At 36.5% G+C, this 23,540-nt stretch overlaps 1 protein-coding gene across 1 annotated transcript in view; it reads right to left on the bottom strand.

Annotated features, from left to right (window-relative positions):
* Nlrp14 (NLR family pyrin domain containing 14) overlaps positions 1–14,229 on the bottom strand; it is a 30,241-nt gene extending 16,012 nt beyond the window's left edge. The window contains exons 1-5 of the mRNA XM_076842470.2: positions 13,938–14,229; positions 13,103–13,171; positions 9,229–10,822; positions 6,114–6,278; positions 2,774–2,941 (exon numbers count right to left, since the gene is read on the bottom strand). Coding sequence (XP_076698585.2) covers positions 2,774–2,941; positions 6,114–6,278; positions 9,229–10,822; positions 13,103–13,171; positions 13,938–14,229 — 2,288 coding nt within the window. The remainder of the gene's footprint in view (positions 1–2,773; positions 2,942–6,113; positions 6,279–9,228; positions 10,823–13,102; positions 13,172–13,937) is intronic.
* Between the last annotated feature and the right edge of the window lie 9,311 nt (positions 14,230–23,540).

Genomic DNA, 23,540 nt, shown 5'->3' with positions numbered 1-23,540 from the left:
AGTGAATATTGCAATTATATACTATCTGGGTCAAGTTTTGAGGTGTCATTGTTTTGATATAATCTTAGATATCAAAGGTGGTAGTTATATTATCTTTAACGTTAAATATAGAAACAGTTTCTAAACTTTGGAACCAATTTTGGAACCTTGGAGTTATAATATTTTAAAAATAAGTTAGCAATTTATGTGTATCAAAGTTTTCTAGAAAAATTTAAGACAGAAAATTACTTTCTTACCACACAATTTACTTTCTTTTTTTTTTTTTAAGAGAGAGAAAGAGAATTTTTTTAATATTTATTTTTTAGTTTTCAGTGGACACAACATCTTTATTTTTATGTGATGCTGAGGATTAAACCCAGCACCCTGCGCATGCCAGAAGAGCACGCTACTGCTTAAGCCACATCCCCAGTCCCACAATTTACTTTAACACCCATTTGTTCTTCATACTATTCAAATTAAAATAGCAAGATATATATATTTCCTTATATTCCATGTTATTTTTTAAAAGTTAGGATTTAAAATTTTAAGTGATATTTCATTTAAGCCTAATTGGTATGATTAGCATAATCAACTTTACAAAAGTGAGTGAATATCAGAAAAATTTTGGTAATGGAGGAGAGATGACTGATATTTAGTTTTCAACTCTCTGCATACAGAATAATGTGCCCAGGTAGCAGAACTTCTGGTTCCAAAGCTTGTACCCTCTCCAAAGGCTATTCATATTTATGATGACTCATTATGTGCTTCATGATTGTAAATAATCATAATAAACCAGAAGGGGCTCCTCACTCCTGTAGAAGCAAAAATTTCTATTGATCCCTATGTTATTTACCTGTTATCCAATATTTTACTCTAGTTATTGCAGCACTGTTGTGGATATTTGCCTTTGTCAGGTATGTTTCTTTTATTCAATTATTGTGATTGCTTCCCTTATATTAGTCTTCTAATTAGAAGTATTTTAAGATGTGTTTTGTCTTTATACCATTTGACACTCATGTTTGGTGGAACCAAGAACTGCTCCCTCACATTGTTTGTGACTCCCAGTCTAAGAAGGGATTCTGGACACAATTAGGAATCATTGGCATACTTCTAATGTATTTAGTTTTCAGTTTTCCCCCTATGTTTCCCAGCATATTTTTAATAACTAACCTATTATTGGGCCCACAATGTGGAAAAAGTTAAGACATGAACAGACCTTTCTCCCTTCTTTTCTTGAAACTTTAGTAAATATTATAGTGAAACATTTCTGTGAAAATTAGTGATTATGTTTACCTTTTCAGTAAGTTTAGGTACAAAGGCTGAAATGAATCCCTCAGCAATTTAAAGTTTTCTAGAATATCTTATTTCTAAATATGCAAAGTTCTGACAATAATTGGGGATCATACTCTGCAGGGCATACTTACAAAGACCCACTAATCTATTAACACTTTATTGCCCATACCATTTGGAATTGGGGAGAATAAACCATCAAAACACAATTCTGAAGAGTTCAGTTCAGTATGATTTATGCAAAAACCAGACTAAATGAGGACATTCATACTGCCACTGGCTCTTATACCAGGATATTTAAGGCAAACAGAAAACTGGAAGTTTTCCTATATGAAATGTTAAGAGGAGGTCTGGGAGACCATCAGTTACTCTCTAGTGACCACCCACAATGAAAAAACATCCAGTCCTTCCACAATGTAATGTTACATTATTGCAAATTACGTTATTGCAAAAGCATCTAATCACTGGTTTAAGAAGCCCTAATAGTTAACCCACAGAGATGATTCCCCACTTGAAAGCCTGCTAACTTGGTCTTCATCAAGGTTGCAAAAGTAAATGAATGTCAGCAGACGACTTTATTCAAACCTCAATTGAAAGGGCTCTTTCACATCTTGCTGATCTGTCTCATGCCAAGATTTTTTTGTCTTAGATACACAGCTCCCACTGTAAGAAATATCTTTCCTACCATTTAACAGGTTTTATGCTACTAATACATTTTATTTTTAGACATGGGAACCAGTTACATACTTCTTACTTGATTATAGACCAGAAGGACAGGTTACAGAAATTATTCATAATGTCCTAAAACTACTTCACAGCTGTTAAAACTTTTGCCCCAACCTGACCTGATGACAACTGCATTCAACCCATGTTTAAGAATTATCCAAGAACTCTCCAGACATGCTATAGGTTAATTTCATCTTGCAGAAACCAGTAAGACTTTTTTTAAAAAATTCCCATTGGTCACAGAATCCAAGAAAGACTTACTTCAGATATCAGTTCTCTCTCCAACAGCTTTCTTTCAACAATGGTGGCATACCTGGCCCTTCATGCATCAAGATTCAGTCTTGGCCAACTGAATTAAGTGTAGGGATTACAAAAACTTCCAAGATAAAACCTACTATAATGATTTTTTGTTTTGTCAGAAACTGATTTATTTGACCTTCACTGGAAAATAATATATTTCTTAAAATCTGTCAGATTTTAATCATCAGAACAAGTATGATTGCTAATGCGCTCACATTCTTAAAGAAAAATCAGTAGAGGGCTGACACTAAGATAAATATCTGATAACAAGCAAGCACCTTTACAGTTGCCACACTGTTCTTTCTCAACCTCTGGTCTTGTTACTGAGTTGCAGTTATAAATGAGGGGGATTCATTATCAAAACTCAAGTAAAACTGAGCCTGCTCCAGCACTCACCCTGACATCATTAATACATTGTTTGGCTGTCTGTTTGGACAGATCAAAATCTCAATAATAATATAAAAAACTCAATACTTACCTCAAATTCTGTAGTTTACACTCTGGGTGTTTCAAGGCTTCACATAATGACTTTACTCCATTTTTCCTTATTTTACTCCCTTTCAGGTCGAGATGCATCAGATTCTGGTTGTGAGTCAACAAACTAGATATACCCCGACAATCATCAGGGAAGGCAACAGATCTCAACCTTCAGAAGAAAAAATATGCAGAAGGGATTACAAAATCATCTCTCTCTCTGGTTACAGCACCCCTCTCTATTCATATTCAACTCTTGGATATTACATAAGTATTTTCTTATCTTACTTTCATCTTTTATCTGACTGGGTTTCTCATATTTTAGGTCAGGTAATTAATCTGAGTTTCAGAGTATTGCTTAGAAAAGCAACTGTGTTACAGCTTTGATTTCCATTTATATCCTGACACCACCAACCTTTTTGACCTTAAAGGAAAAAGGTGATAACATCAGGAAAAGCAGAGAGTAGCTTCTGAAGACTTAATCTCAGGAATGACTACCAAAATCATCAGCACTGTTCCAAATACTGCAACTATAACATGAAATAACAATATTAAAATCTTTAAGTAATCAAAATGAGTGCCTAGCTAATATCAACTGTGTGGTACACATCATTAGCAAAACACACTGTTACAAAATATGTCTTGTAATCTTACAGATGTTTTTAGGTGTACAGAGGCAATTTGAAGCAAAATATAAAGTTAAATTTTCCAATATTCTTTCCTACTTTCCATCTGCTAACTCAGTCAATATGTCTGATTCTTCTGTAGTGCCTTTGCTGGCCCCAAATTCCCAGTCTGTTCACACTTAACTGTTTGAAACCTCCTCTTGTGATACCACCTCCCCTCCCCTCTGATCACTACCCTTTCTCCCATCATCTCTGCCCCCAATCATCCACAAGAAAATAAAGTTGTTTTTTTTTTTTTTACCCACTTGTCACACTAACCATCCTCATCTAATAAAAGTGCCTGAAGCATTCTGTAAATATAAATCAGAAGCAGTCTCACTTGTTAAAGTAAAGGAACTACCACTAAGGTTGCAAAGACAGAATAGTCACCAGAGTGTCATCCCTCTCAGAGATCCTTGCATTCTAAAAGAGGAATCCATTTAACCAACAAGGCGGCATTGGTTTTTAAGATTTGGACTGGTGACATTCAATGAAGGGATAATGTTGGCCAGAGGTTTAGAAATGAGTGAAAAGGACTTCCAAAAACCCTTTAATCATAGCATATACCCTCCTTCCTCAACTCCCTAATCTACAAGACCAATGAACTCTAGTTACTTGAAATCTAGTACCAGAACTCACTAAAAACACAGATTCTGAGGAAAATGTTTAATGAAGCCTCTTTCCTCTTGAAAGAGCTTTCAGGGTTGATAGAAACAAGGATCCATCATTTGTTCAGCATTCAATACATACTTCTAAGCACCCAATGGACCTTGGACATATGAGACAGGCACTAAAATACAGAGGGAAATAAAATCAGTTCCAGGTTCTAGCAGAATGCAAGGGACATGCAAAAAAACACATTTTTAAAAATGAGAGCATGAGAGCCAAATTAACAAAATTTAAAAGATTGATAGCAGCAAATGTTGGCAAATATAAAGAGCAGTTAGAACTTCCATATATTGCTCTTGGTACTACAAAATGGCACAATCACTTTGGAGAACTCCATTTTTTAAGATATACATCTATTAATAGGCAATTCCATTCCCAAGTATTCACCAAAGATGAAAACTTATGTCACAAGGAAAGAATTCAAAGGATATTCAAAGCAGTCTTACTCAAAACAACTAAAAAATTAGGAAAATCCCAGGGTTCCATTTACAAGAGAATGAATAAAGAAACTCTAGTATAGTCATATAATGAAATGCTAGTTAGTAATAAGAAAAAGACTAAAATAGGTAAGAAAGACATTTTTCAAATATTTGTTAAGAAAATAGGATGGACACAATAAGCATATACTGTATTAGTTAAACTAAAGGATTTATAAGAAAAGACAAAGCTGCCCCACGATGGCAGGTATTAGAATATGATTGCCTCAGGGACTGGATGACATGAAAGGACTGAATAGGAAGGGCTACAAGGAAATTTCCTGAGATGAAGAAAATACTTTATCTTGTTTTGGGTATTGTTGACAATATGTTATATTGTCACACTTTTTTATATCTGGGCATTTTATTGAATGTAAATTATTCAATAGAAAACCAATTTCAGGCCTGGTGCGGTGGCACATGCTTGTAATCCCAGCAGCTTGGGAGGCTGAGATAAGAGGATTGCAAGTCCAAAGCCAACTTAAGCAAAAAAGCAAGGCGCTAAGCAACTCAGTGAGACCCTGTCTCTAAATAAAATACAAAATAGGGTTGAGGATATGGCTCAGTGGTCGAGTGCCCCCGAGTTCAATCCCCAGCGCCAAGAAAAAAAATTTTTTTCAGAAGAAAAAATAGAAAATTCTAGAGCTTGTCTTTGAAAGTGCTTTGCTGATTTGCCTAGAATGTCTGTGGGTTTTTTTTTTTTTTTAAAAAAAAGGTGTGTGTACTTGGGCTGAGGTTGTGGCTCAGTGGTAGAATGCTTGCCTAGCACGTGTGAGGCCCTCAGCACCACATAAAAGTAAGTAAAAGTATTGTGTACAACTAAAAAAAATTTTTTTAAAAGAAGGATTAAAAAAAAAAAAAAAGGTGTGCACATTTAAGGGCTGGGGCTGTAGCTCAGTGGTAGAGAGCCTGCCTTGCACATGTGAGGCACTGGGTTCAATCCTCAACACCACATAAAAAAATATATTGTGTCCATTGACAACTAAAAAAAACCAGATGTGTGCATTTAATACTTTATTTTTTAATGTGGTGCTGCCGAGAATCAAACCCAGTGCCTCAAACATGTCAGGCAAGCACTCTTCCACTGAGCTACAGTCCCAACTTCCCCATGACTCTGTGTTCTTTACCTAGAAAATTCCTAGTCAAGCCTCAAAATCTCATGTGAACAATTATCACACCCTGTAGAATCTTTCCCAAAACAAGTTAGTTATGCTCCCATATCCTCAAAAGTTTCTGCTGTTCGTGTTCTTAACAGTATTTTGACAAAGGATTTTAAAGTACCATTATGATGAACACATTTTGATCAGTGTGTCATTAGTCAATTTGTTGTTTTGCAAACAGCAATGATAGGACTTACAGAAACCGAGGTAGCTATGAGATCACTAGGAGACAGAATTTTATCATATCACCAACTGTCATTAACAAAAATGTTATTATGTGTTGCATGACTATTTACCATTGGTTTCCCCTAATAAGAGTGGAAGATAAGAAGAAAGATCAGTAACTCCATTAAATTTTCTTATGCCAGACTTACAGTAGTTTTTGTAGTTTACAATTTGGGTGCCTCAGTTCTTGACAGAAAGTCTTCATTGCTAATTCATCAAGGTTACTATGATACAGTTCCAATTCTCTCAAGTTTTCATTTGTGTGAAACACAGAACAGAAATTTTTCCAGCAACGGATAATACGATCACTGTCCCTTTGCCTATATATGAGTGGAAAGAAAAAGATGTGTGAATCTATTTCAGCTCAGTCAACTCTCAGAAGATGATATTAGTATAAAAGTAAAAGTGCTTTGGAAACTGGAGGAGCATTCAGTGCAGCTGTTCCATGGGCACAGTCCAGCAGTAAGTCTTCTCTCTACTTGGCATCTTTCTAGAAGCTTTGTTTTCTTAATAGCTTCCCCATCTCTTATCTACTCCCTAAATACACAAAAAATTAAAACTAGAGAGATTTCTCTTTGGAGGGAGAGACCTGGGAAGAACAAGAGATCAAATATCTGAAGAGTCAATGTCATGAAGGAAAAAAAAAAGCATAAGACCACAAAGAGTAAGGTTAGGATTAGTAGGTAGCAATTTAGTGTGGTGTGATATGTTATATATTAAGAACCAAAGGCTTTGAGCCTTATCATTTAACTAATTATAATACTTTAGATACATCACATCAATTCTATGAGCTCCAAGATTTCCTCATTTATAAAATGGAAATGTCTTCTCTCTTTATAAGGTTGTGAAGACTCAATAGTCAAGATAAGTGGGAACTCAGAAGCACCCGCAAACATTAAAATGCTGAATGAGTTAATTATCAGGTATATTACCAAAGACTCTAAGATGAATAAAGGGTGGTAAAGGAATAAAACAGAAGTAGCCTGGTGACTATAATAAGCATAAGCTCTAAAACACAGAACAACTCAACTCTTCCACTCACTAATTGAAAAATTTACTAATCAAGTGAGCTTCAGCTTATTCATCTTGGCAAATAAAGTTGAGAATCTCTTAGGATAACTGTGAAAGTTCAGCAAAGCAACCTATAGAAAATGTTCAGCAAGTGTCTCAGGTTTTAAGGGCTTCCTAACAATTGTTAGCTATCATTTACATTGAAATATTTAGTAAATAAATTATATATAAAATATTTACTATAAATATCTGTTGCTTTGTTCATAATAGTACTAAATAAATTGGTTCTGATACCTTAATTAAATTGGAATGAATGGTACTACAGAGTAATGGTCTACCACTTAAGGTCAAATTTGTGAAAACATGATAATAAAACATTCAAATATTTCCTATGTACAAATGCTATAGACAAAATGGTGAATGAGACAAGTTTACAATATAGTTATCTTGTAAAATAGACTGAAGTCACCTACAATGACCCTTTTAAAACTTGAGTTCTCAGATCCTTTTAAAAATTTTTAGCAACAAGGCCAACTCTAGCGTTAGACAACTCTGCAACATAAGTGAGGGAAGCTAGCGTGAGGCCTGACAATCTAGTGGCCAGACTTCCAAACATTTATTGTTAAGTATAAAAGACATTCTTAGGCCTGGGTTTAGTCACATCTTCTTGAAATGGAACAAGGAAGTCAGACTTAAGAAAACCGACTGAAGAAAATTACTTGAACTCCTTAAAAGTAAAGGTCAGAGCATTCCAGCCCCCAATTTCTATTATCACGGTTCAGAGGAAAAGGAAAAATATGTTCTTAAGAGATGGCTGCTTCTGTAATTGTGTATAGGTCCAATGGAGCAAATGGGGAAAAAGTTGGAAAATTAAAGTCTCAGGGGACTCAGATGTGTGACCTCACTCAAGTATGCCTTTTTGGTGTCTTTTTTTTTCCATAAGTAAAATGAGAGAGAGTATCTACTTCATGGGATTGTTGGAAAAAACAAATCAAAGGTCTTAGAAGACTGTCAGGTATACAGTAAATACTCAGCAAGTGTTTGTCTTATTTGATGTTCTTGAATCAAGAACTTATTTTCTAGGGCTGGGGATGTGGCTCAAGCAGTAGCATGCTGGCCTGGCATACGCAGGGTGCTGGGTTCGATCCTCAGCATCACATACAAATAAAAGATGTGTCCACCAAAAACTAAAAAATAAATTAAAAATTTCTCTCTCTCTTTAAAAAAAAAGAACTTATTTTCTAGGTAAACCTCTGAATCTCAGCTTTGAAACCTTAAATAGATATTTATGTATGAGATGTATAATTTTCTTGCTATCAGCATTAAGCTGTATAATATGTTGAGTGTCTGGCTCATTATGAGACCAAGTAAGCTCTCAATTTTAATTAAATTTGGAACTGAATTCTATAGTTCAATTTGTCCCCCAGATTTAGATGGGTAGGTGAGAAAAGTCAACTTGAGGATGGGAATAGGGCCAAATAATATACATAAAATGCTGAAGGTGAATTATTCTTTTAAAAAATATTTATCCAGGGCTGGGGTTGTAGCTCAGCAGTAGAGTGCTCGCCTAGCATGTGTGAGGCCCTGGGTTCGATCCTCAGCACCACATAGTAATAAATAAAGGTATTATGTCCAACTACAACTAAAAAGAGTAAATATTAAAAAACAAAAAAACACATTTATCCAGCACCTATTATTTCTTACTAACCTCTGATAGTTTTTACATAGGCATTAAAGGGCTGAGATCTTTCATAAAGCATATGCATACACACTAAAGGTCTACCTTTAGACAATGGGAAGGTGAGCTAGGTCAGTAGAGTACAGGGGTACACAGTACACGTAGATGACCTTTGTGTATCAGCTTCAGCAAGTAGTTTCTTGCCCCTTATTTTTCTGGAAGGGATTGTTTTTAAAAATTAATATACTTCCTACAATGGATGCAAGTTTGCACGACACTATATCCTTCCTTCAGAACTGAAGCATTCATTTCCCCCAGTTGCTGGGAATGCTGACAGCTGAGAGTTATCATCCCTGTGCCTTTTCTAGAATTTTGCCTTCAAACCAGAAAAGCCAGCTCAAGCAAGTTTTTGCTTATTTCTTACAGTAGTCAAGACTGGTCAATAGGGGTTTAAATGCCTGGCCTCCTTGCCACAGAGTGGAACAGCTCTCCAAGGTTATCCCAGCTCTGGAACCTTGGTTCAACTCCTCCTCCAACAAAATCTACTTTCTTTATTCCCCCCACAGGGCACTTACCAAGTGTCGGCTACAGGGCCTGAGTTTAATGGCTTTTCAAATATCACAGTCACAGACAGTTTAATGGTCTCCAAACATTGGCAGTACTGAAGGCAGAATGAAGACACAAGCAAATGGGCTTCCTTACAAATCTCAATTTTAACCTTTGGAAAATAGCTCATTGCCTGGATTACAAATGCTTCATCTTGAGTCTCATAGAGACAGAAAAACAAGTCCAGAAGTTCCAGGTGTGATGAAGAAGTGTCACTTTTTCCAAATACTTCCATCCACTGAAGTAACTCTGATTTTAACTCCAGGGATATTTTACAATTAAAAGTGTCCTCCAATTGTTTCACTCTATCTTCATTCAAAAGGCCAAACAGAAACCATTTCATTTGCCTCAAATGGGGGTTTTGACAACTTTCACTTTCAAGTAATAGCTTCAAGTCCTCCAAAGACTGGAAGAAATGGTCTCTGTGTTCCCAACTGACTTCCAACATATAAGACATAGCTGCAAAAAACTCCTGAAAATGTAGGTGAGTGAACACATAGCAATTATCATACTCTATGTCCTTTTGAAGAATATTCGCGTCCAGAAAAATTGAGAGGTCAGATCTGGTTAACCCATGTTTCCTGAGATTGTCTTTGTAGAGCACATGTGTCATGGTCCATACTCCTCTGACAGCCAAGTGGCACAGGCTCCTTAGCTGAGCTTCATTGGGCAGTTTAGGGGAGTGTCCATTTACTGATGCAAACAGGCTGGAGATACAGCACATAAACAGAGCTGTGGTTGTTTGGCAGATCACCGTGACATCGCTGCCCCTCACCATTTGCTGCTTCAGGCAAGTACAGATGATCCAGCACAGTAGGGGAACTTGGCACATGTCAAAAAGCATCTCATTGTCTCTTAATGAACTGAATGCTTTCATGGCCCATGTCTCATCTTCAAAAAACTGGTAAATATAATCCCTTCTTGAATCCTCAGACATTCCTAGTAGCACTGCATAACAGTGGTCCTTCAACAAGGATGTCAGTCTCTTAGAAGACGTGAATCTTGATGTCACCAACAAGAATGATTCAGAGAGCATCACTTTCCTCAGCAAACTACTCATGAGGAAGGACACAGGGTGTACTTGGGTCCAGTCTTCACAAAGTGCAAACTCAGGTTCCTCAAAGGCAAAGTTCAGTTCGTCAAAACTATCAACAATAAAAAGAAGACTACTTGGCTGGGACAGGATATTTTCAATGGGGATTTCATTGCTAGGCCAGTCCTCTGATATCAATTGAGCAAAGCTTTTCTCTTTCAGCTGGCTAATTTCTCGCCCATTGAGATAAAAAACATAGGCAAACTTCTGTTGATAGAGATTGCCCTCTGCCCATTCTAACATCGCCCTTCTCATCAATGTTGTTTTCCCAACTCCAGCAACTCCCCAGAGCACCACTGTCTGTGGCTGATCACCACTTGTGACATCCACATCAAACAAATGCTCCAATAGGTTTCGCTCTTCCTGAATAATTCCATGATGGAAATCTATAGGTTCTCCCGGCAAGGAGTTCCTAACCAATATGTCAAAAAATTTTTCCTTTATTTGAATTTTGTATTCTGTTCCACCACCTAGGACATAATGGAGCAGGTAAAACAAAAAAAAATGATCAAAACAAATTTGATCACTCATGATCAAAACAAATTTCATTAGTTGCAATGTTAAGAATACCAGAGTTACAAAAGTAATATAGGCTGAAATCAAAGATGGCTTAGATTTTAAATGGAGAAATCAAAACAAATATTTCTGTAGGCTTAAAGCCTGCATTAGAAGCTGTTAAATTGTTATGGAAAATAAAAATTATATTTACTCTAGAATATGTTCTCTTCTTTATACCTTTCTCAATAGAGAGAATGATATGTGGTGAACAGAATCATCATCCAGATAAAAAGTAATAGAGACAATAACAGCAACTAGGGAGGACAATAAGACAAACCTGAATCTATACATCAAAATAATCCAAAGTAGATTCATTTCTATTAATGAACACTGAAGCAAAGCCTGAATATTTTGAAGAAAAGAATTCCCAGTGTCCAAACATAATCTCATCTTAATCTAGAATCTTGATTTCTCCCTAGATTTCCATTCAAATGATACTGTCTTGGAAAGACGTTCTTTGAATCTTAGTCCTAGAATAGTTCTCCCTTTCATATATTCTCAAAACCTGATGTATTTTCCATTCACAATACATATCTCAAGCTTTAATTATTTACTTTCAAAGAAATGATGCACTTGGGTAGAGACTATATCCCTAGTTCATCATCACATGCCCAGAGACGAATATCTCCTTGTACACAAGAAGTGTCAGAAAAGAATGCAATCATAATTGAATACTGTTCAACTTCTGAATAAAGTATAGATATATGAAAAAATGCAAATATGCAAAATATCAATTATTTAGTTAAAAAGAAATCAAGTTTCAGGGAAATCTGTTTAAACGATCCTGTCCTGGAAAAAGTAGACAAACTTTATGTGCCTCAAAACCTACAGGATATGCATCAAAATGTTAATACTGGTTAATTCCTTTTTTTTGGAAAGGTAAAATAAAGGTATTTATTTTTCTTATTTTAGAATGTCTTAATGGATAACATTTTAATATAATCACAACAATATTTTCAATTAGGTATTCTACGTATATTATCTATATATGCATATGTTTAAGTGAAAATGGCAGCAATGATAAACACAAGTTATTATATTTGTACTATGATGTGGTATATTACTTGAAACTAGACTTGAATTAGTTGTCCATTTCTAAGATATATTAATAATAGGTTGGGATACGAAGAGGAGAAAAGGAGAAACCCACTTTTTAAATGATATTTTGAATCCTTTAAAAAATAGGTTTGTTTCACTTATGGGAAGTTGAAAAGCAAAGATAGAAATAAGCAAACATATGATAGCCAAAACATTTTGGTAGGTTGGAGGAGGAACTATTTACAAAAACTAAACTCTATCATGAAACTACAATAATTCAAATTGTGGAATTGATAAACATAAAGAGGAGAATCAATAAATCACTGCTGTTCTTCATATCTTTGATTTTGTACTTATAATATTTTCTAAAGTTTCTATAAGAAGTACTGTTAACTTTTATCACAAATTGCTGAAAAATAATAGACATAATTAGCTATATTTAAACAAACATCTCAACAAACCTACTAGGTTTTAAATAATAAAAATTATCATTAGTGTTTTTCATATTACAGGTGTGGGAAGTTATAGTCAAGGTCATTTAATAAGCAAACTGTATTCCCTGGTGCTTGAAATTAAGTATATTCTCAATTATTTATTGAATGAAATAATGTGGCCATTTAGAAAACATTGTAGCTAGGTTAAAAATAAAGTTCTCTCACTTGGTTCAATTTTCTTTCTACTTTCATTCCATTTATAGAAGCTAGAACTCAACTAAGTATAATTCAAAACAAAGAAAGGGAAGTAGAAATGGTGATGAACCAGGACGGAAAAGATCTGGTTCCAGAAATTATAATTAACATGAACTAGTTGGTCACCTGGAACTCAATTACAGCACTACTCTGAAAGAAGGTAATAGATGTGATAAGCTGTACGTCCTCTGCCAACTCAAGAAATTTTTAGTCCACCTTGTTCATCACACTGTCAACTTTTAACTGGACATTTCCAAATACTGCTCTCCTGAGGCCCTGCATTAATATGGCCCTGATTCCAACTTTAGACCAGACAGCCAATGTTGTCAACTCTTTCTGAATGATATTCAGGAACAGGTGGGGTATTAGAAGATATTAACAAAAGTTGAACAATGTTCCTCTGGGAGATAAGCCCCTCATAATACTTCAAAAGCTCAAATGCTGACAAAAAGCCTATCTACTCACCCAGCACCACCTCCTGAATTGGTGCCGCTCCAGCCTCAGCATCCTGTGGTCCCATTTTCTGGGTTGTCCCTGCAACAAGTACCAACAGAATCATGATATTTTCCAAAATCAAATATTTTGGGTGATGGACACAACAGGATCCAGCATTTCTACTCAGTGCTCCAGTTCTGAGACTATCTGAGTTAAAAGAAACTAGAGGCAACAGAGCCTCAAACCCCACCAGCTTAGCCAAGGGAGGAAATGATGCGGTGCAAACAAAACTTGCCATTCCTTCTATCTGTAGGTCTAGGGCAAATGGTGTAGTACAAGTCTCAGTTTCCTTGCCTATGTTGACCTTAGAGCAAGACGAAGATGCACTAAGTATATAATGGATACACACTTGTAACTGTAAAGCCTTGTATATGAGCAATGGATTTTAAATGTCTATAATACTGAGATTGCTAAAAATACTTGTTTTGTCTTTTAGTAATTTTTAGCTCATTATATTTCAGCTAATATTTTAAAGCATATTTGAGATTTCTTAGAATTTAACCTATGACTATCATTTAGGCAAAGGCCATTAGATGGGATAATTCCCATCAGTCAATTCCTTTAGTCATTTTAATAGGTACAAAGTGTTATCCCTGTAAAAAAGCCTGGCTGAGAGAAATTACTCAAAATCTCCTGCTTCAGTGTTGCCCAAATGATCTAATAAGCTCCCCATGTATGAGACTACCACTAAGCCTATGTCCCTTAGAGCGGTTTAATCCCCAAGTCCCTCTAAAGAATCATTCGGAAGAGCTCTAGGAAACACTTCCTACTCCCTCCCCCCAGATTTGTCCCCAGTATCACTCACAGTTGATCTCTGCTTTTGCTCTCTGACACAGATCCTTCAAGTTCATCTTGCCAAAGATTTTGAGAGTCACATCCCAGGCCTGCCCTCCTGGATAGTATTTGTTAATCAGGTTAGCAAGTTCCTCCCGCTTAGCTTTCTTCACAGCAGTCCAGGGTATCGGACAGGGTTGGGGTTCCGTGGTCTCCTTTAGGAACAACTTGAATTTACTTAATTCCTCTTTGTTTAGTTCCTCCAAATACAATAGGAGCCCAAAATCAGAAAAGAAGGAAAACGATGACGATGAATCTGCCATCTTGTCCATGGATCAGAATTCAGGCTTCAGTGGGGAAAAAGAAATTTTTAAAAACATGGAATAAATAGGACATGTGTAAAAATATGATTTGAGAACCATAGCATTTTCTGATACATTTCCTGACATAAAACAATCCTTTGACATAGACCATTGTATTGCATTACTTTTTCCACCCTCCCAGAATTCAGTCCCAGCCCCACCATTTATTTTTTTAAATATTTATTTTTTGGTTGTAACTGGACACAAAATCTCTTTTATTTATTTATTTATGTGGTACTGAGGATCGAACCCAGGGCCTCTCACATGCTAGGCGAGCACTCTACCGCTGAGCCACGATCCCAGCCCCCCAGGCCCACCATTTATGAACTGTAAAAGTTTGAAAGTCAGTTCATCCTCTATCAGCCTAGTTTATACTTCTCCAAAGAGATGATATGAGAATCAACCTCAGAGGAATGTAGTATGAATCAAAGGAAGTAGGGTTCATGTATCACCTGGCACAGAACAGTATGGGTTAGTTTCCTGATTCCTTCTCTTCCCCACAGACACCTAACACATATCTCAGCCTATAAAACATTGTTACTGCATCCTTGCCAGTACATTATAATTCTTGAAACATGCAATTGGAACATCCCACAATCTCATTTTACCATGTCATGTCTGGTCACAAATTCATAGAGGCTCTAAATGTCTGGTGCTTGCTCACAAACTCCTTTCATACCCACTCCCAACATCAGTTACTGTGGGTGAAGTTCACTGTTAAAGCTCATCCCAGATAGAATTCCTTCATATCCTTGACATCAACTCCCATGACCTTATTGCACTCCAACATTTTACTCTAATGCTGTCATCGCAGGTTTCAGTAGCTATTACTAAAATTCTTAAATTGCAGATTCCCATAACTCACTTTCTACTAATATCTTAGAATTAATTGAGCAATTTCAAGCCTTGATTCCCATGACAGTTTTTCAAACACCAAATTCTAGTCTTTTGAGCCCTGCATTTCATTTATCAGCCACTTTATTCAGTTTTTTATTCAGCATGGGCATTCCAGTTAGCCACTTAAACACACTCCCTAATACCTTCAAGGTCCTCACCTCCTCTTCAGTGATCTGCCTGAAAAGACAGAGCTAAAAAGTGAACAGATAGAATTCAGCTTAGATCTCTCAGCTTAGATCTCTCTCAAACCCTCTGCCCTTTGCAGTCTTTCATTCTTGTTAATGGTACTGGAAAAGACAGGTGATGGAAGTAAAAATGTACAAAAGGGACAGTTTAATTGCTTAAATGGAAAGTGGATTTGTCCTATAGTTATTGGTGAACTATCAGCAGGTTTAGAGGTTTTTTTTGTTTTTTTGTTTTTTTTTTCTACACTGCAGAAATATTCTAGATTACAGATAAATCTGACAAAAATAGGTTACATAGTGACTTTTTTAAAAGTAGTAAAAGGGAATAAATTTATAGAACCTTTAAAGGAATACAAACTTCTCCATGACATACAGAATATGGCAGGTGAGGGAAAGTAAGGCATAGAACACATTCCTGACTTCCTAACTAAAAAATTTTCAGATATCACTGTAAATAGGCCTTTTTATTCTTCTTTCCTATAACAAAGTGGCCCTACCCCCTTTCTGTAGCTTATCCTTCCACCTGTGATCTGAATTCCATCAACATTAACTGTTCTCAAAGTGATCCGTGAGTGATCTCTCATCTCATTTTCTCTCTTCTATCTTCAACTTCTCCCCGTCTTCTAGGTCTTTCCTTTAGGCCTTTCCAAATATAATTTAGTCTTTCATAGATGTTCCCTTCACACCATACACCCTTCATGTTTATAGTCAAACTTCTAAAGCATCTTCTCTACTTATTACAGTTTTCAGTCTACTTCAATCTAACTGCTTCCTCTATACTTACACCAAGATAGCTCAGCTAATTACCACGCTGTTACAAAAGCCAACAGGTACTTGGGGATTAATTTTTCATATCTGTAAGCATGAATGGCAAGAATGCCTACATCATAAGGATTAAGGAAGTTAATACATGCCCGTAACTTACAAGGTACCATTCATAATAATGCATTTTAACACCACCTTATGTCTTTTTAAAATTTGTTCTTTCGATATACATGACAGTAGAGAATATTTTGACATATATACATGGAGAACACCTTATATCTTGATATTTTCTCTCTCCCTGACTCTCATAATCCCACACTTTTTTCATTTGTGTTCCTCTGAGACAAGTTTTATTCAAGTCAGAATTCTATTGGGTTTCAACTACATTATATCTGCAATTCCGATTAGAATACAATATACTCTGGCCTTTTCTTAATGAATTTGTTGTTTTCAAGGGATTTTTTGGTTTGTGTTCTTTTATTTACATTTTCAGGAGAAAAACAGATAATTTGGTGCTGCTTCTCTTATGTGAAGGTATTCATTTATCCCAAAATGTTTTGAACCAATATGGGCAACCAGGGTTAAGAGAATTTCAATTTAAAATAAATGACATGAACTTTTACCACCTACAATAATTAAAATATTTGTTCAAAATAAATTATTCCTTCAGCTCATATTCATAGTGACTATATTTCTTGAGTACCTACTGCTCTTTATGAAAAGATTATCTAGCCTGTTTTAAAAAAATATTTTTTTAGTTGTAGATGGACACAATACCTTTATTTTTATGTGGTGCTAGGATTGAACCTGGCAAGGCGCGCACTCTACCACTGAGCCACAACCCCAGCCCCAAGATTGTCTAGTCTTTAAAACACTCCCTAAAGTTTGGTTTTACTTACATTTTACAGATACAGACACTTAGAAATTAGGTCACAGAGTTGACAAATAGCCTATCCAACTACAAATCATACTCTTTCTCTTAAGTAGTGCTGCCTTTTTCTAGGCACTGGGAGTTCATTTACATGAAATTGGTGCCGCCATGATCTATGATACTAGAACCTGTGCTGAATGCCTGGCTAGAAGATGACTTCTAAATATATAACAGCTGTCACCTGAGCTACAGTAGTCTTGGGAGAACACAAAGGAAGGAGAGGTTCTTTATGGTTGAGGATAGAAATAAGAAGTTCTGTGGGGAAATGTCATTTACCCCAGAGAAGAGCATATTTTTGTTTACTTCCTCCCATAGATCTGCCTGATTTCCTTTCTTGATTGTCCTCATGGAATCTCCAATAGCAGTTTCTCAATCTCAGCTTTAATGACATTTTTGGATAAATTATTTACTGACAAATTTAGATAATTTTCTGCTATGTGTTTGTTATATGATGCTTAGTAGCATTCCTGGTCTGTACCCACTTGAAGCCATTAAAACTCTTGATCTTCTGCAGCTGTGACAAATAAAATGCTTCTAGATATTGCTAAATTTCCCCAGGGCAGCGAATTGCCCCAGTTGAAACCACTTTCCAAAAATCTTTAACTCACTGCTGCATACCCCTCCTCCAGGAGGTGGAGCTTCACCCCCTCCCATCACGTTGCAGGCACCCTTCTGCTTGGCGATTTGCTTCCAAAATGTAGAATAAAGAAGTAGAGCAACTTTATAGAGAAACATGACAAACACTGTCTCAGTCCCATGATGAAGGTTAATAATATCATTCCCAAGTGTGTACTGAGAACGGCACATCACAGTTACTCCTCCCTCAGGCCCATAATCCCAATCTACCCAAGAGTAAAACATCAAACAAACCAAATGGAGGGACATGCCACAAAATATGTGTAACTTCTCAAATTGTTGTGGTCAGAGACAAAGACTAAGAAACCCTCACAGACCAGAAGAGACGAAAGAGAAAGTGACCAGATGTAATATGGGTATCCTGAACAGAATCCAGGAATACAAAAAGAAAAAAAAAAAAAAGTAGGAAAAAAACTTGTGAAAACCAAGTTAAGTGCAGCTGAATTAACTTAATTACTGTCCTAGTTGTAACAAAAAAAGTAAGAAGTATACAAGAACTTTCTGTGATTCTAAAAAGTTTATTCTAAAATAAAATGGTTTTTTCAATTGGAGATAGGCATAGTCTCATGTTTTAGCAATTACCTTCCTCCCAACTCTCCAGTAGAAATGCGTGTACATATGCTTCAGAAATAATGCAAGAAGAACTACCACAGTATGATCTGTAGTTTCCAAACACTAGGAAAAAATGAGTCTGCCTACAGAACTAATAACAAAATTATGGTAAATTTGTATAATGAAATCCTATTCAGTAACAAAAATACATCACCTGCAGCTACATTCACTAGGATGAATCATCTCATGATCACTGAAAGAAGCCAAACCAAATAAGATTGTGCATTTCATAATTCCATTTTTAAAAGATTAAAACAAAAAAAACCCCACTGAACTATAATGTTTATGAAGGCATATGTATTTTTAAAATGGAGTAGGTATAATAAAGTACCCAAAAAGTTGGTTGAGTTACAGCTGCAGGACAAGATGTAGGAGTGCATACTCTGGGGCTCTTAAGTACTGGTAATGATTTCTATGAGGGATCACTTGGTAATCACTTATGAAACTGCCATTTGTATTTAATGTAGTTACCTACAGTTCACATTAAAATATGGTTTTAAAAGGTTCATATCATCTTTAATAAAGGCATGATACAAACAGACCAGGATAGAATGAAAACAAATTTATCATGAATTGCCCATTTATAGAAGTTTAAGAAAAAAGCAAATGGCTAACAAGTGTTAAATATTTAAAAAAAAAAAAGTTCAAACTTAGATACCAAAACTGATGCAAACCAGAAAATAACACTTCTCAATTATCAAAATGGCAAAAATAAACTTAAAAAAATAATACCATGTTAAGAATGGGATGAAGCAGATACTGTTAACATAAATGTTAATTGTTATACTTGGAAAGCTACATGTCCACAACTACTGAAAATGTTAAAAACTTGCATAACTTTTCAATCAGTACTTTCTTCTCTGGGTCATCATACCATGGGAAAAATCTCAAATACAGAAAAGAAAGTTTTGGGCATAAGGGTGCTTTTTCAGAATAATCTCAAAGAATCCAATTATGATCAGTGAAAAACACATAAAAGTATGGCCCATGCTTGTCTGTTCAATCATTAAAATAGACAATATACAATATGTACAGGACTAAAAGTATATGGCAGAAATATGAGGATCATAACTAAGGAATTAAAACAAACCCTTTGCATTCATTTAAAAATACATCAAAATACTATCCACAGGTGTTTTTTTTTTTTTTTTTTGGGGGGGGGTTGTTTTGGTTTTTTTGTTCTTGTTGTTTGGGATTTGTGAAAACTTTCTTTAATCAAAATGAACTCCTTTAAATTAATGGAAGGGGAGCCAAAAAGGCAAAATCTTTTTGTCAAATCCCCAAGAGACAAATGAATACCTGCCAACTATCATTGGATTTGGTGGGTGGGCGATTATTGGTAGCCTCTGTAGAGAGAGAATTTTAGGTTACTGATACATGCGTTCTACAAGTTTGCTACCAAAATAAGAAATAAGCTGGTAGTGAGGAGCACAGGAAAAGCAGCTTTCAGGCGGTTTCTTTGCTTTCCAGTCAGGACAGAAGGCTGAAGCAAGATGAGTACCAGCAGAGCACAGGTGACAGGAATAGCCTTGAATTTAAAGAAAAACACTTGCCAGAGTCACAGAGAGGGCCTCGCCTAGATTGCCCGGGTCTGATTAAAATGGGCTATTCAGACCACTTTAAAACTTTAACTGGAAAGTTAAAAGCAGTCAGCACATGAGTTTACAAGTGACAGTGGGTCTCCACGCAAAAACTCCTCATTACGTGCGAACCCCGATTCTGTCTCCCATCCCTGTCCCAGGTGACCGCAGACTCGCCACATTCCCCTCTCCCTCGAGGACAACGGCCACGCCTGAAAGACTGCACCTTGGCCTTCTCCACCACCCAGGCCGGGAAGATCCTCGGGACTTAGTCCAGGGCCTCTTCCCTCGTCTTAAAACAGAATGTGGGCGCTGGAAGGACCCCCCACCCCCGGAGTCCTTCCTATTCTACAGCATATAGAACGCACATCTAAGAAGAGACAGGTCTTTTCATACCGTGGGTCTTCGTGGGTGTCGGTGGCAAAGGGTAAATCCCCGTGTTGAAAGCCACAAATCAAAAGGAAAAGGTTCTACCCGTACCTGCTTTCTGATGAGAAGGGAGAGCTCAACCTTTAGCCCTTTAAAGCCTCTCTCCCTCCTCCGAATTAAGCTCAGCAAACCAGCAAAGAGGGCTGGCTGCGTGGGTGGGCTGGCGCAGAGGGGTTGGCTCCCGGTGTCCCGCCCAGTGATTGGCTGGCCACACAAGGGGGCTTAGGTCCCATGGTCTGTCTACGCCTCCCACTGGAGTTTCCCCACAAAGAAGACACTTTGTTTCAATAGAGGGGGGTCCTCATCACTCTGCCCACCTGCGGGCACACAACTTCCTTTCCTGATGAAAAATAACCCTGTGGTTGGGGAAAAAACATCTGGGAGTTGGACCCAGCCTTAATGATCAGACTGGTTGACTCCCAGTAAATAATATCCCTTCATTTATTCACCTATCCAATAATTTGCGTTGAGCCCCTACTTTGTGCCTGGCAGTTTTCTAGGTCCTCTCTAGCAGTGAACAAAATAACCAAAGTCTGTTCCCTTATCCTCCATCCATATGGAGCTTAAATTCTATTGGAGGAGCTCAGATTTTTTTTTTTTTTTTAGTAGCATATATAGTGTGGTGATAATTGCTGTGAAGAAAAATAATGGGGCCTAAGGGGCATGATGGTGGAGATGCGGTAGGGAATGGATGGGTCCTATTTGTCTTTAAGTGGAAAGGGAGAACACTGCTAAGGAGCCATTTATAGAAAGCTAGTCTAAGCCATGCAGATGTCTGGGAGATTAAAGCATTCCGGGAGGAGGAAATCTCAGCTGAAGAGGCCCTCGGGCAAGAGCCTCCTTAACATAACAGAGGAAAGTGTGAATCAAATCAACCACAATGGTCACCTTCACTATGTTGATTTACTGATAGCCCAACTTCATCCAAATCCCACAGGACCAAAACTGCTCTTGTGTAAATTTATGACCTTGGCCACTGAAGACAGGGATCTCAAAGTTGGCTTAGAACCTAATAGGTCCAGTAACTCCAGGAATAGATTTGTCTAATTCTGAGATAAGAGATCTCTGGATTAAATGAATAAACGGGCCTTCTCTTGGTATGGCTTCCATTTTCTCAGAATAAACCATTCAAAAGACCTCTTTGGATTTAGATAGCAAAATCTGGGAGATTCTGGAGTTGACCATCTCCTCATTTAAGGTAGCATTTCTCCAGGTGGAATCTTCACGGAGCGCTTTACACTTTATTGGCAAAGGAGCCAGTATTCATTGGCATTAAGCAGATATATATATATATATATATATATGCTAGGCAGCTGATGCTAAGGGGCTCAGGCGTGCTAGGTAACAAGACGGATCCAACCATCTCAATCACAGTTACAGATCATAAGCCTAGATTACAAAGATTCATGTAAAAACTAACTCAAAAGGATAACCAATGTTTTGTGAGATCAGGAAGAAGATAAACTCTCCTTTATTTGATTCTAAGCTAGTACTTTAATTGGTTAAATATTGGCCTTCAAAGGTGTACATTATTATGTTCACAAGTACATCCACTTTAAGAAAAACTATGAATGTTGGAAGTCTAGGTTCTGAAGCCATTTTAACATGCCCATAAAGTTATGACATAGAATGCATTTATTCCCTGGGGGGAAAAAAACTGAGTAGACAGTTAAAGAAGCTAAAGAAAGTTTTAGAAACTTGAGGGTCCTGAAACTGTACCTGAATAAAAATGAATTAGACATTTAAAATTAAATTTACATATGCTTGATCATATTTAATTTTACATAGAGCTTAAGTATTCTAATATTATAAATTTTAGTGCAATTGAGTGACCTTTTTTCTTTTTCCTTTGCTTCATTTTTTATTTTATTTTTATTTATTTATTTTTTTCAGTACTAGGGATTGAACCCAGGGGCATTTTACCCTACATCTCCAGCCTTAAGCTACATCCCCAGCCCTTTTTGATTGATTGATTGATTGATTTGACAGATTCTCCCTAAGTTGCTGAAGCTGGACTTGAATTTGTGATTCTCCTGCCTCAGCCTCCTGGGTAGATGGGATTACAGGCATGTGCCACTGTGCCAGACTTTCCTTTAACTTTAATTCCCACTGAAATTAGCCCCTGTGGCAAAGAATATTGTTTGCTCCTTAATGCAATGTTATTAAAGAAAATTCTGCTTTATCTCCTCTTTATTACTTTAGTAAAATTTAATTTTGTAGATCTTTTTTAAATCTTAAAATACTAAATAATAAAAATGAAAATGTAAGTCTTCTGTGGCTCAGCAGTAGAGTGCTCCTCTAGCAAGTGTGAGACCCTGGGTTGGATCCTCAGCACTACATAAAAATAAATAAAATAAATGTATTGTGTCCAACTACAACTAAAAAATAAATATTTTTTTTTAAAAGTAAGTCTTCTTAATTAACAACTATAGCAAAAAGGCATTTCAGAAACATTTTAAAGATGTCTTCTCACACTGATGTTAGTGAGATATCATTCTTCATAAAACTAATAAGGTGCCAAGAAAAGAAAATCAAAAATCAAAAGAAAAACAAAATCTCCATCTTGTTTTGTCGTCTTAAAAGGCAATCTGCGTAAATATTCATACTGCTATCATCTTGTTCTATTTTCTGTTTATATAAATTTGTATTTTGAAGTGTTATTTGGACAGAGGATGTTTATGAGATACCTAGACTTTTGAGATTGTTGCAGTGACTTGTGAAAATGATCATTACTTATCACTTTTGCCATATGAGGACTTAATGAGAAGTTAACTGCCTATAGATCATGCAGTGAACCCTCACAGGACATGGAATCTGTCAGTGCCTTGATCTTGGAATTCTAGTCTCCAGAATTCTGAGGAATAAGTTTCTGTTATTTGTTAGGCACACAGTTTGTGGTATTGTGATTGGCTGCCCAAACAAAGACAGGGTCCTAAAGAGGTTTTTGTTTTTGTTTTTTGCTTTTTTTATTTTTTAAAAAGGATATATGCTTGATTGTTGATGTCCAATAAAGAGGAAAAAAATGATAATGTAGGAAATGGACTGGAGTTAGGTACATGGGAGCAAGAATGGCTAGAATATGATGACTAAGTGAATAGGTTTCTAAGCTTGGAGCACAGACTACTCATCCATGGTAAAAGACCAAATGGGCACTGATGCAGGTGGGCACATGGATGTGGGTGGGGTGTGAGAAGGTGTGGAAGTTTTCTTTGATTGTTTTCTCAGAGCAATTAAAAA

The sequence above is a fragment of the Callospermophilus lateralis genome, chromosome 2 (genome assembly GCF_048772815.1).
Source record: "Callospermophilus lateralis isolate mCalLat2 chromosome 2, mCalLat2.hap1, whole genome shotgun sequence".
Taxonomy (NCBI): Eukaryota; Metazoa; Chordata; class Mammalia; order Rodentia; family Sciuridae; genus Callospermophilus; species Callospermophilus lateralis.
Note: the sequence above shows the minus strand (reverse complement) of the source record. Positions and strands in the feature narration are given on the sequence as shown.